Below are 13484 nucleotides of genomic sequence, written 5' to 3'. Positions count from 1 at the left end.
GTTCAGGACCTGTGCTGATGTAAATGTGTTTTATAATCCCATTTGCATCCCAAATTAACTATGTGCCTATTAGAAAAAACATCCTACTGTATTTGGCTTTCCTGTCACTCATTACTGGTTTTGGGATAGGGACCTGGGAAACTCCAAAATTATAGCCCTGAGAAGATCCCACTATTAAAGTGTGCCCCTCAGAAGTGGGAAAAAACCAAGGACTGCGGAGCTCTGGAGCCTGACAGTCTCAACTTCAGCAGTAGTGCCTGAATAGCACAGCTGAAATACTTTTGATGTCACACAGTTTCTCAGGGGCAGTTACTTGGCACCTTGTGGCTAGAGACAGGATTCAGGTACTAGGGCCAGCATGTGTCATGGCAAAACAAATACTCATAAATATCACAAACCTGACAGGTTCAACAATTTGTTGCACTGAAGGATGTAAAAATACAGAAAATGCTTTGGTGTAAATCATAGTTCATAATATACAGGTTTGTTTTTTTTTTTTCATGAGAACTGCACAATAGTTAAAACAGTCATTGGAATTAAAAAGTAGGCATTTGGTAAGAACAAAATCCAAAGGATACCCACTATAAGGAGAATAATCCATGGTACAGAGCCGTAAATAACAACACAAGGATCAGGAACTCTTTGCTAATTGTACAGGAAAAAGCTTCCTCATTTCTAAACTAACAAAAATCTGTAGGAAACCTAAAGAGATTATACATTTATCAACAGACAACACACTTCCATGGTTTGGAGAGCTCAGTTTACAAAATGGGTGTTTATATAACTCCTAAACCTACTTGCTGTTATCACACTGTGAAAACACCTGTTTTGAGAAAAATCACTAACTTTGCTCCTTTGGGCTTTCATAATCTGCAGTCCTTTGTATCACTTTGATATCAGCAGGTGTCCCAAGAGCCCAAAGGACATTTGAAAGTCTTGGGCATATCCACAGTATCCAAAGGACTGGCAGCTTCTACTTCTGGGTTTCATTTCTGTCATAATTGAGTCATTTTAGCCTTGAGTAACTCACTTAAGCAATACTGAATGTTAAACATAAAGCAATGACATATACTCAATCACTTGAGTGAATTTAGAGCTTTGAGCATCCATAGTTCTCACAACTGTAAACTTATTCTAATTATATTAGCTTGTCTCACAGGTACCTGATGCAATTGCACGGCTTTAATAATTGTTAAAACCTGAAGCCTTGCATGGAAGACTCCACACAAATATAAGTTACTGTTAAAAGTAGCTGATCCTTTCTCTCCCATGCTATTTCCCCTGCTTTTCCCAAAATTCTGTTCTTCTTTGAAGGTAGCAAAAAATGAATTAAAAAGAATGGACATGCACTCTTGATGAGACAAAACATAAGAAAAGACAGGCTTCCTTCACACCAGAAATTTCTAATTCTGAGAGGCAGAGATGGGCTAGGTGGAAGGTGGCTGCAGAGCAGACATCTGCACCATAGTCACACACAGTCTCTTTGTAGTTAATGGAGACAACCTGGCATTGCAAGAAAACCACTCATCTCATGCCAAAGATGAACAACACTGGACAGGTTCATCTAGCCTTTTTCAGATCTTGATGCAGAGATGAATAAAGTTTCAAAAGCACCCTTTTCTCTGTTGATTACAGAGGGAGACTAGACAACAAACTCAGATGCAGACAATTGCAGTATAGAAGTCTACACTGAACAGTGAACCCCATTCCCTTGTAATAGCCCTTGTAATAGTGCTGGATGCCTGGTTCTGCTGTTCTGCCACTCCAAAGAAAACCTGATAAATGGGAACTCATGCTAGCTCTCTTCTGAACATTCCCACGATTATCCTCCATCATTTTACAAAGATAATTCTCTTTTGCTATTTAGAGACACAAGAACTACTGACCTAATAGGAGTTTGTTTCTCATACAAGCTCATACATCACTGTATGCCTATGAATATAGCAGGAACTACAAGTCTGCTTTCCACTATAAAATTTTAAATAACAGTAATTATCATATGCTTTCTGTCTTAAAATATGAGTCTTTCTGTGCCTATTTGACCCATGGGTTACACAGAAGTATGGGTTATACTGTTTCTACATATAGGACAACAAACTCACTGTACAGGTGTGTCTGTGTTGGCCTTATTTCTCTCTTTAAATATTCCCCAGTGACAGCTGCTTAAAAAGAAGCGCTATCATGTACGGAATTGCAACTTCAAACAACATTCTAGGTTTATGCGACTTCAAACAACATTCTAGGTTTTTGACACAAAACCTGCCTAGACATGGTAACAGAATCATGCCTCTAAGAATACAAGTACCTCTTAGATGGGAAATCAGATAAATTGAGTAAATGAGGTGCTTTTTCCTTAAATTAGGAATCCTGTCCTACAAAACCAAACTATTAGTCACATCAGGAAAAAACTCACATCTTCAGTAAAAAAAGTTTTTCTTTAAATAAATGTATTATGCTCTTGCCCTGGTGATCCCACTTCCTAAACCTTCAAATTACAAGTGTGTGTCTCTCTATAAAGCCAGAACACAAAGGAGTATTGCAGGTGAGTTCATCAGTATGGTTATCAAAGCTTTGCCTAGGGTGTAGCAAAGGAAACACTCAAACACACTAAAAAAATGCCTGACTGAGCAGCTGGCAGGGACAAAACGTATAAACTCCTTTAAAGATAGAGACAGGGAGATGTAGCAGCAGATCTAAAATTGTGACAGTTCCCCTACATCAACAATTTTCTGTACCTGACCCCATACAGGAAGAGAAAAACAAAAATCCAAATTCAGCATCTGCTATCAGAGTTCTCCACATTGCTAAGCTCAACAGAGATCTTCCTAACACATGAAATTAGAGAATTAGGATTCATCTCCTGTGACCTAACAGAGCAATAACGTAGAAAATGTGCTTAAAGGTCACTTCTCATTGTTTTTACTTTGTGGGTTAGTTGATACCTTCTAAAGATAAATATTAAGAAATACCATCCCTAAACTTACCTACTTTTAAGAACCTACAGAGCTGCTGCCACGTTATAATTGTAACTATTAATTTATTATTACTCCATTTTCTAAAAAGAATTTTCCAGTTCTTATAACAAAATGCCTTTTAAAGAGAATTTGTAATGACAACTTTCATGCAGCAAGCCCAGCATAATGTTTATTGGTTACTGGTGTTCATTGTTGGCTCTTGAGAAGTTGATTGTGGATTGATTGCTGGATCCAGAATGCACTGCTTCAGTGGGGACAGCAGGGTTATTTTCATTTGCTTTTATCTACAGAGAAGAAAAAGACAATATGATATAATCTTCCAAAAGAAAATCGCTGCTTTGCAATTTGTCACTCAGAGAGGCAATAATGGAGAAAGAGTGCTAGGAGCTAGAAAGAATGATTATTGCTCCCTCACTCTATTGCAGCTTTAGCCTTTAGTCCTCTCTGTTACAAAAGCTTTCTCCCTTATGACAGAGGAAAACAAATAGGATGCTGCACTCTTGCTGCTACTGATGCCCTGATGAGGTTCACTGCGAGGTAGCTTTAAAGGAATGATACAACAATATGTGGAAAAGCTAACTTCACCCTCCCACCACTGCAGGTTTGTTCCTGTCCCCATATTAATAACCACTAAGAACTGACTCATTTTATGTGAGGTAGGAACTGAGGCTTCATCCATCTACTGGGAAATCATTTCTCAAACTAGCTGACCACATTGGTGGTACATATATGCACCCAAAAACAGCCTGGATTTTACCATGCTTACTGCCACCCACTGTCCCCCCAGCCCATACTAATCAACGCCCCTGCTGTAGCAGACAACATTTCAGCTGCAGTTGGCTTACAGCATGATGTCTCAATTGTGCTTGCTGAAGTTCTTTTACTTTTTCCTGAAATATTTATTCTGATTGTTAAACAGTTAGAGAGTGGGGTGTTGTTGCCTAGCCTAGCCCTTCTCCCCACCTGCTTTATCCTACCCATTTGTTGCACTGCACTGATCCTCACTAGGTTCTTCTGAGAGACAGTTCAACTCAGCCAACAGAAAACTAACCCAGAAAAAGGAAGCTGTTTTCTGCTGATTTAGCAAGTAAATTAGCTCATGGAAAGATCTACTGAGCACCAGGGCATATATTGTTGAGGGACTGTCAATAACCAAGCTACACACTGTGGACACTGGAGAGGAGGGAAGAGGAGATGCTGGATGTTATTGCTCTGTTAGCAGCACTGAGCCTTACAGTAGCTCGACCATCCAGCAGAACGCTACTGGCATTGACTGCAGCACCTCTCTTGTGTGAAGACAGCTGTTGTCTTTGCAAAACAGATCTATCAGCTTAACACAAACAGTACAATCCATGGAGAGTTATTTTCTGTAACACAGGGACACTAAAGAATTTAATTTTTCACATCAAGCTGGTTTTTGTTTTTTATCTGTAAATTTGCAATCCAAACATTTATGCTTTGTTTATACTCCTGGTGTTAACTGAACTCAGGTTTTCTATGGGCTTTCATACCCATATCTCAGTCTAGCAGTTAAACTCCATTTATTTCTTTTGAACTTTTAAAATTAAGCTCTGTTCAGAAAGAGGTCCTCCACACCTGGGTTGCCACACATTATCATCAAACGTGAAGATACCAAGACAATTCAGCTTCTGAGAGGGTTTATTTCAGCCAAGCCTGTCACAAGCTAGATGGCCTGCTACACTTTTGTTTTCTTGACGTTTCAGAGAAGCATTACGTAAAGTAGTTCTCACTAATCAAAACACAGTTACCTGCAAGAGCCAAAACTGGGGAATGAACCTATTATTTTGGTGCGACAGGTGTTCCTGAGACCGCGCCTGTATACGGTGCTCTCTTAACAGGAACAGGCTGACAGACCTGCAACAAAACATTTCAAATCTTTCACCATTATTTGTCTTCACCATGCAATTGCTAATTGGACACAATCAAAATAGCAGTCCTCTGATAACCCAGCTTTGTATGTTATGCATCCCAACAATTTTGTCAAACGTCTCTCTTGAAAAGGTCCCTTACACTGGGATTAAATTGTTCAGTTCTCAGTTTTCATCAGGAGCTGGGTGGCTTAATCTGTTCAGCACTGTAACAAAGCAATTCTAAACCCATTTTTTCAAAGAAGCAACTGATCATGTTCCACCTTATTTTCTTGATGCTTCTCCCTTCCTTAGTCCAACAGGCAGAAGCCCTGAGATTATGGTACATAATTAATTCGGATATGCTGGAAAACAATCATAAATCAATGAATCTGGTTGCTTCTGTATGTTTTTTAAATCTTGGTTCAGCTACTTCAGGATATCCCAGGAGAGAACAGGTACAGAGGAAATACATCTGAGCTGCTTTCAAGCTATAAGCTTGTTCTTTGTTAGAGTAAACACATTTTCCAGTGATGCTCTTAATATAGGTAAGAGGTTAATGACCATCAGTGAAACAAAACAAATCCTGCCTTGTGTGGATATCTACCATCGACCACTCCAGTTGCTGGCTACAGGAGGTTGAGCTGGTTGAAAAATCACTTCTTAAGACACACTACACTTGATGTTTTTGTTAAGAGAAAATTCTCTCTAGCTTTGATGGGAAATGGAAACCGAAACATTCACCGAAGTCCTTCAGAAATTCTATAATTATCAAATTCTTTATAAATTTTAGTTTAGTTTTGATACTAATCATCAGCTAACAAAAGATATAAAGCTTTAGCAGAGATGCCAGGATCTGGAGCAACTAAAACTCAGTTAGGCTTAAGAAAGCACCTAATTATTAATAACTGCAACATGTTCTCTTACACAGAAAGGAATGTTCCAAGTTTTTGTTGGTGTAATGCCATACAAATCTGTTTTCAATAGCTAGTTTCTATTACCATTACCTGGTTTTATTTTGCATGAAAAGTCAAAGGGATCAACATTGCACAACACAGTGCTATAATAAGAAGCAGTCCTCAGAAAAGTATCAATGTCCAGTGGATTAAATAGACTCATGGGCACATACAACTTTGTGCATGATGCATATCCCACTGAAGATAGATCCAAAGGATGATTTTTAAGAGGAACACTATAGAAGGAATCTATCTGGATTAATGTAGAATGAATCTACGGTAGGTGAGTAGTTCTCACTATATAGCCTGTGAGACCATCTTATCTGCAGCTGGCCATGGAATTGCATGACCTTTGGAGCAATTGTTTCAATTCAGTTACATGTTCAGTGGAAAGGGAAGACCTCTTCTCCACACAAAATCACAGTTTGGACTACTGATTCACTTTTTGACTAGATCTGGGAAGTCCAGGCACAGATTATTTTCTTTGCCCTTCCTTTCCCCCAGGAATATATAAAATTTGTGGACAGATTTAAATGAGGAATAGAGTTTCAAAATAAAAAGCAAAGTAGAAACAGCATAGTGAGATGCTAACATAATGCAAGTAATTTACACTGACTTGTATTGGTACAAAAAAAAAAAAAAGAAAAAAGAAATAAAGAAAAGAAAAGGAAAAAAAAGGTGTTCCTTTATCTTTGGAAAGCCCAAAAATGCAATAAACCATTTTTTGTTCTTAATTCCCAGCGGAAACCTTTGTGCTCATGAGGGGAATTCCCTGCCTATCTACTGCATTATATGTATCAACTCACAGACAGCCCACCAGCTCCTGTGAAACTGTGGTCTTTGGAGGGAAGACTCACTCAGCCACTTCTATATGCCTTTCTTACTCCATCAAGACAACAGCAGGAAGCAATATACAGAATTATCTTGAAAGCATTTCAATGGGCCATATCTCACATGGACACTAGTCTGATTCAACTTTTAGATCCATCAGTGAATCCCACTGATTCAGGTTTTGATTTTAAAATATAGTTAGTCTGGGTGGTTTTGAAAATCCTACTCACACTAAGTAACGCTAAGGACACAAAAGCATTCTTCATGAATGCGTGTATGGTAAATAGGCACTGAAAAGTCAATCTTACTGTATTTTGCAATATGTCTCTCAAATAAACCCCAAACAAACAAAAAAATAAAGCAAGAGCTTGAACAGAGCTATTTTGCTTGGTCCAGCAGTGCACTTCACACACGTTCAGGTTTTAACACATTCTTACTGGAACAGAGCCAATTGTTCAATATTCTACAGGGGTTTGCTCCAAATATGTGTTCCATAAAAGAGTTAGAAAATTATTGATTTCTTCCTCAGTGTAAGATTTCTTCCTGCATATGATGCTCAGCCTCTCTGATTTTCAGTTAAATCAGTAATTAAATGTATTAGTTAGATTACTCATGAGCAAAGCTTTGTCCACTTTTATTGCAAGTGGGACATGTTTATTTTGTGAAGTACCCAGGTTTAGTCTATGAGCTGTACAGACTACCCTAAGAGCAGGAACTTGCCTGTGATATTTTTCTGTAAGATAGAGAGTAATAAAAATTGAGTCTTTTGTTTCATTTCCTCCCACCTTGGCAGATTTTGATTAGTAAGGGAAATTACTACTGAATCCCCAAAACTCTCTTCCCAAGAGCTAGTTATCCTCATGTTGCACAAAGCATTACAGAGATTTATTAGTTTAATTAACCTGTTCCCGCTGCCTGACTCGTTTGTAGACATATGGAGGGAATGGTGGACGGGAGACATATTTGCCTTCTCCTGCTGTGACATTGAAAGCTCCGCCTTCATAAACCACTTTGCCTCTTGAAACTGTCACAACTGGGACTCCATGGCAGACCATTCCTTCAAATATATTGAAGTTGTTGGCCTGGTGATGTGTCTTTGCAGATATTGTCCTGTGTTTACAAAGCAAAACAACAACTAAAATTACTATGATCCTTGCATTTTACTTCATTATAAAATTCTGAGAAATTGATACAGGAAGGAAATTTAGCAGCATTATTAAACTACGACATTGTACAGTACATCATGGAACAGCTGTAAAAATAGGATAGAGCAATAACATTTCATTGAACAGTAATTGAATTTCAAAAGAATGAAGAGGGAGTCAAAAGGAAAGACCTTTGCAGCCTTGAAATGCAAAATTTTCCACTAGAAAGAGATGAGTGGGAAAAAAATCAGATTGTAATATTTTATTTGGATAACATTATTTCATTCAGCCTTGTCAAGCAAATACCTATGCACAAGAAGGTCAGAAGCTCTCACTTTTTAGCTAAAATTACTTGCAATTTCAGGTTTGAAAAGTATGGCTGCAATATTCCAAAGACTGATACTCACAAATAGCACAAAGACTATTTCACTGGAAAGTCAGTAGATGGTAATGAATTTTGGTAACTCTTAATGTGAGTTGGACTGATCCAGTGACTGACAGCCCAAATATCTCGATGCTGCCAAACAATAACGACAACATCACACTTCTACTTACCTTTCCTCCAAGGGTATTAAGCAAATTATAATCTTAGACCTCAACAGTATTCATTGGAGCTATGGTAATATTGCTTTGCTTATGCACAGACTTCATTCTTTATGATCACCATTTTTCTAGCCAATTTCTCCAACCCTAACTGGCTACATTAAAGGCAGTGCCAATGCTAGAGCTGACATTAGCATCTGGAAATGCAGACTGTGTGTACTTCCTTCACTATCTATTTTCCCTGCTGAGCTACTTGCTATCTGCTGTATCTAATATGGGTCACATGATTTTGAATTTTGGTTTAATTTATTAACTTCTTGTTTCCAATTTACGTTTTTGGAGGGTTTTAAAAATAATTTGGAGAGTTTCTATTTTATCATCATCTGTAATTTCTGAAATGAAGGAAGCTTCATGCCTTTGGCTAGCAGTCAGAATTTTCCAGAATAAGTGCTAACATAATCAAAACCCCAACATGCATATATAGCATTAACAGTATTCCAAAGTTCATATAATTTGAAAAAGAATTATCAAAGTCAAAATAATATGAAATATAATAGATTAAAATACTGATCTATTTGGAGAAGAATTTTCTAAACTTTAGTTAACATCTCTATCAAAATGAGAAAACCACAAAACCCCTATATCTTTCTTGAAGTATAGCCATTTTCAAAACCAATCACGTATCAACTATTCCAAACAAATACTTATACAAAGGAAAAAAGAATTTTTGGAAGGATACTTGGTTTTCCTTTCATATCATTCTGTTGAACTAAGAGAAATTGGTTTTATTAAGGGCTACATTTAAATATTGGTGGCAACTCACTTTTTAAAGGCTGTATACATAGAAATTCTATGACCAATCTGCCCAAAGGAATAAAATCTCTTCCTTATTCAGTACACCTTGGACAGAAAACTTAGACATGTCTGATCACCAGTATCAGCATCATCTTGTAGATTCACGGTGGAAAGAGTGAGCACTAGGAGTCAGACCTCTTGTATTCACCAGTCCTACGAATACCATTGAACAACTTCATCCATGGGTGTTATAATAGCCCTGCAAAGAGCTTGTTGCTTATTGCTTTACCCTTATGGGTCAAATTGCTAGAACAGTAAATAAGAACAACTGTAACATAATTATCTTTAGCATTCTCTGGGTATACATCATATCTGTTAGCACAATAGCACTGGGACACGAAAAGAAAAATTAAAAAGGTAATCTGATCAAACTAACAAAAAAATCAGCAAGATCCTTCAACTCAACATGTTTAAATGTGCTAGAGCAGGATCACTAGAGGTAAACACGCCTCAGAGGTAAGTACATCCTTCATAAAAAGATATAAAATGAATGGAAGTTAGCACATTTAAAAGTAATATCCGTTTGTACAGCTAAACCTTACAATATGACAAAACATATTTCCCAGAGCTTGTCTCAACAACAAACTTGTATAGAACTCATTTATAACTTTCTGTTGAAACAAGCCTTAGGTCGTGCTGCCCTTTCTGAAGGTGAAGCACATTCTCCCTGGTGGAGATCAGCAAAACTTGTCTGAGATTTAACCCTTTGACATTATCAATGGCAGTGAAAGTTTCAGGTAGCAAGTAAGCAACCAATGAAAACAGAACTAGACAGTGTGCTTGGCTCTGCAGCTCATAACAGCAACCTTATGCAACAGACTGTTTACTGCTGTATCAGCCATTCCAGCAGCAGGCAGCTTGCTAGGAATCTTAGCAAAATTCCAATGTTTACTCTGAATGTCTGAACACTACTGACCACTCCACTAATGGCAAGAACATCTGTAACTTAGTTATAATTCAAGAAACCAAGACTGCCACCACAGTGAAGTATAACATAACAGCTGTCTCCAGCACCCTAAGTGATGTCTGACGTAAGGGATTACTCAGCATGAGAGAGCAGCTTCTGACTCCAGGCTTCAAAAACCTGTATTGAGTTTTTTTAAATAAAATTTTAAAAATTCTCTAGTTCTGGTTATAAATTACAGTGGCTTTTGTTTCAAGCAACCCTTTCTCGGAGACTGAGATCAGAATGAGTGCTTCAACATTTAAAGAACATTCTCCTCTACAAAGAGGATACTGCAAAGACATCAGACTCTGCTTTGTTCCTACTTACATCAATGTTTCCATGTAATTCACTTAATCTGCTTTTGATATATAACTGTGTTGCAAGGAGGTTTTAGGATATCAGTATAAAAATTGACATGCCTCTAGTACCAGAGGAAAAAATGCTTCTGAAATTGCCTTTTTTCCAACGCAATGCTTCTGTCCAATGAATTTACAGTCAAATAGCAATTATTTTAGTCTAAGAGCAACGACCAGATTTTCTCTGACTGTGTGAGCATCCAGTGACTAGTAATGGTCTATGTGAGAAACGGCTTTACAAACACTTGTAGAATATTCTATCTAAATAAACTACAAACTGAAGTTTGAAATTTAGAAAAGAGCACCAAATTAGACTAATGCAGCAAACTGTAGGGTAAAATTCAAGACTGTGCAGGTGGTCAGCTCAGAAATTATGTCCTGAAGCTTTGTTGAGGAGTTAAAGGTCCAGTTTTCATTTTGAGTCAAACACAACCCAGCAGCACCACAAACATGCCTACGTCTCAGTCAAAGCCTAAGATACCAAACAGTGAGTTACAGTCAGGCAGGAGGGGAAACTGGATGAAGGGAAACCATTAGAGTTGTCTTCTGCCCCCCATAATGCATAGAACATGAAGCCACATCAGCCTAGTGAAGGTGGATCTGTTGGACTAAAGTGAACTCTAGAACCTAAACTTTGACTGCTGTGAGGATTATCACTTTAATTTTCAAGGTAGGCATAAGAAAATGAAGAATTTCTTTAGTTTCAATGGAAACTAGATGCATACCTGTAGTTTTCTTAAAAAATTCCAGGTACAGGAATATGAAGGAATTCTGTAGTCGACCACCCTTAGGCAAGAACAGCTGCTCAACATTTCAGTAGAGGACACCTATTTTATAATTAATTAATTAATTTAAAACATAGTAATAAAGGAAGCAAAAATGACCTGAATCCGTTGTTTAAGAGAAAACAACTGCTTTGTTGACAGCTGCCATAGAAAACAAACTTATGTAAGAGTCAGTATGTGATCTGTAAGCAACTTCTTTCAGTGCTTGCAATGCAGTATCTCTAAGCTTTTCGGAGCTGGGGGTAGGTGAGAAATACCAGTTTGCTGAGGATAGTATCAGCCTTTGCAAGTTGCCTTTTCACATCACCTTCAGATGTGTTTGAACTCTCCGTATTGCTAACTTGCTTTTCTAAATTCTGGAAAAAATAAATAGATGGTTCATCTTTCATTGCTGAGCCACCACTCACTTAAGTTGAACTTTTTTGATGCTAAAGAGTCAGTTTTATTAAAAAGAAAGGTAAAGGAGGAGGGGGAAAAGAGAGGAAAAAGAAGAAAGAGAGTCTTAAAATCTATGTGCAAAAACACTAGCTATAAGCCCATAATGTGGATTAAAATCACTGTGGCCTCTTCTATATTAAGGAACTGCAGTAACTGCACATGCAAATACATGCAGGCAACTATTCATAAAGTTGTATTCCTCGCCTTTTTAAAAATATATACATGTTTAAGTAAGCATTGCTTTTGAGTAGCCATATGAAGTGAGGAGATTTGTGTATAAAATAACAGATGCAAGAAGAGGTAGGAAGTTAATGTTCGGGAGCTCCAAGTCAAAGTGACTTATTTGAGGGATGGGATCTTTATTTCATGCAATCATATCTCCTAAAATTCATCATTTTAAGGTAGGTAGAGAATTACAACTATATTATTTTTTTGATTATGTTAAGTAACTCATTTGTCAACAATACCATCAGTCTGGTCTTACTAGTCACTCCAAACTGATATGGGATGGAAGTGAAAATTGTCAAACTGTATAATGGGCAGGAGGGAAACAGTAATGAGAAACTAAGCTCACAGAAAAGCATAAAAAGAGAGGAAAATACAAATTAGTCTATTTAATGACTAAAGAAGATCTGGAAGTGATTACCAGGGAGAAAAAGGCAAGGTTATATAAGAAGAAAATAAGAGGTTTGTGTTTTTTTGGGGGTAAAGTTTCTAAGATTCAGTTCTCTAAAGAGAGCAGCTGACATTTTGCAAGACAGCAAGTTACTAGGGAAACATACATCATGCTCTCTCGGAGAGGTTTATTTTGTTACAGTTCACATAACCACAGAGTTGTGGAGGTTGGAAAGCATCTCTGGAGATCATCTATTCCAAGCCCTCTGCTCTGATCAGGGTCAGCAAAAGTTGGTTTCTCAGAGCCCTGTTCAATCAGGTTTTAAGTACCTCCTAAGACTGGGACTCCACAATGTCTTTGGGCAATCTGTGCAACTTGATAATCCTCACAGAAAAAAAAATGTTATTTCTTAAGATTAAATGGAATTTTCTGTATTTTAACTTGTGCCTATTGTTTCTTTCTCCATGTTCCCTTAATTTGAAATTACAGGCCTTTGACAGGAACTGTGATGCTAGTGAATTAGTGTACATTCATGCATGCACACACTTGCACTTGTGAAAAAGAATGTGGGGCTATTGAAAGTACCAGAACATACTTGTCCTGTGCAACACATATTTGTATGCCACATTATTTCATTTTGCCTCATTGTGTCTAGACGCAGTTATCTGTATACTCAGTATTCAAAATCATGTTCATTCATCAAAACAGTAAAACAGTTGCAGTATTATTTGTTCTAATCATCTGCTAACATCTTGGTTTCTTTCTCTTTCACGTTACAAAAAATTACAGCTAGTTGCCTGGCGAAGAGTACTTAAATGTTGTGACTTGTCTTCACTTGAGCATCTGAGGCTGAAAACTTGACTACAAATGAGATAGATATAGGCTGCAGATTTTGGTTCTAACAAATGCAAAAGATTTATCCATGAACATATCTACAAGCAAACAAAGGCATCAAGGGATCATATGCCAGCAGACTGGAACACTCTGACTTCTCTGGTTTGCATCCAGTGACTGTTTCCCCTAAACCAGGGTTCCTCAAACTTTTTAACCAGGGGGCCGGCGCACAGATGCAGTGGCAGGCAGTCATCTGCGGCTGCTTGGTTCCCCCCCAACCCCCGGCGGGGGGGTCTGTAAATACCGGGGGCCGGATTGAGGACCCTGGGGGGCCGT

The 13484-nt window shown here is 37.9% G+C and overlaps 1 protein-coding gene across 1 annotated transcript in view; it reads right to left on the bottom strand.

Annotated features, from left to right (window-relative positions):
* Positions 1 to 401: 401 nt before the first annotated feature.
* DPYS (dihydropyrimidinase) overlaps positions 402 to 13484 on the bottom strand; it is a 35332-nt gene continuing 22249 nt past the window's right edge. Inside the window, exons 8-10 of the mRNA XM_005431814.3 lie at positions 7533 to 7740; positions 4745 to 4850; positions 402 to 3259 (exon numbers count right to left, since the gene is read on the bottom strand). Coding sequence (XP_005431871.1) covers positions 4776 to 4850; positions 7533 to 7740 — 283 coding nt within the window. The 3' untranslated portion in view covers positions 402 to 3259; positions 4745 to 4775. The remainder of the gene's footprint in view (positions 3260 to 4744; positions 4851 to 7532; positions 7741 to 13484) is intronic.

This window comes from Falco cherrug, chromosome 3 (genome assembly GCF_023634085.1).
Source record: "Falco cherrug isolate bFalChe1 chromosome 3, bFalChe1.pri, whole genome shotgun sequence".
Classification (NCBI taxonomy): Eukaryota; Metazoa; Chordata; class Aves; order Falconiformes; family Falconidae; genus Falco; species Falco cherrug.
The sequence above is the reverse complement of the archived record's forward strand: the minus strand, read 5'-3'. Positions and strand labels throughout refer to the sequence as shown.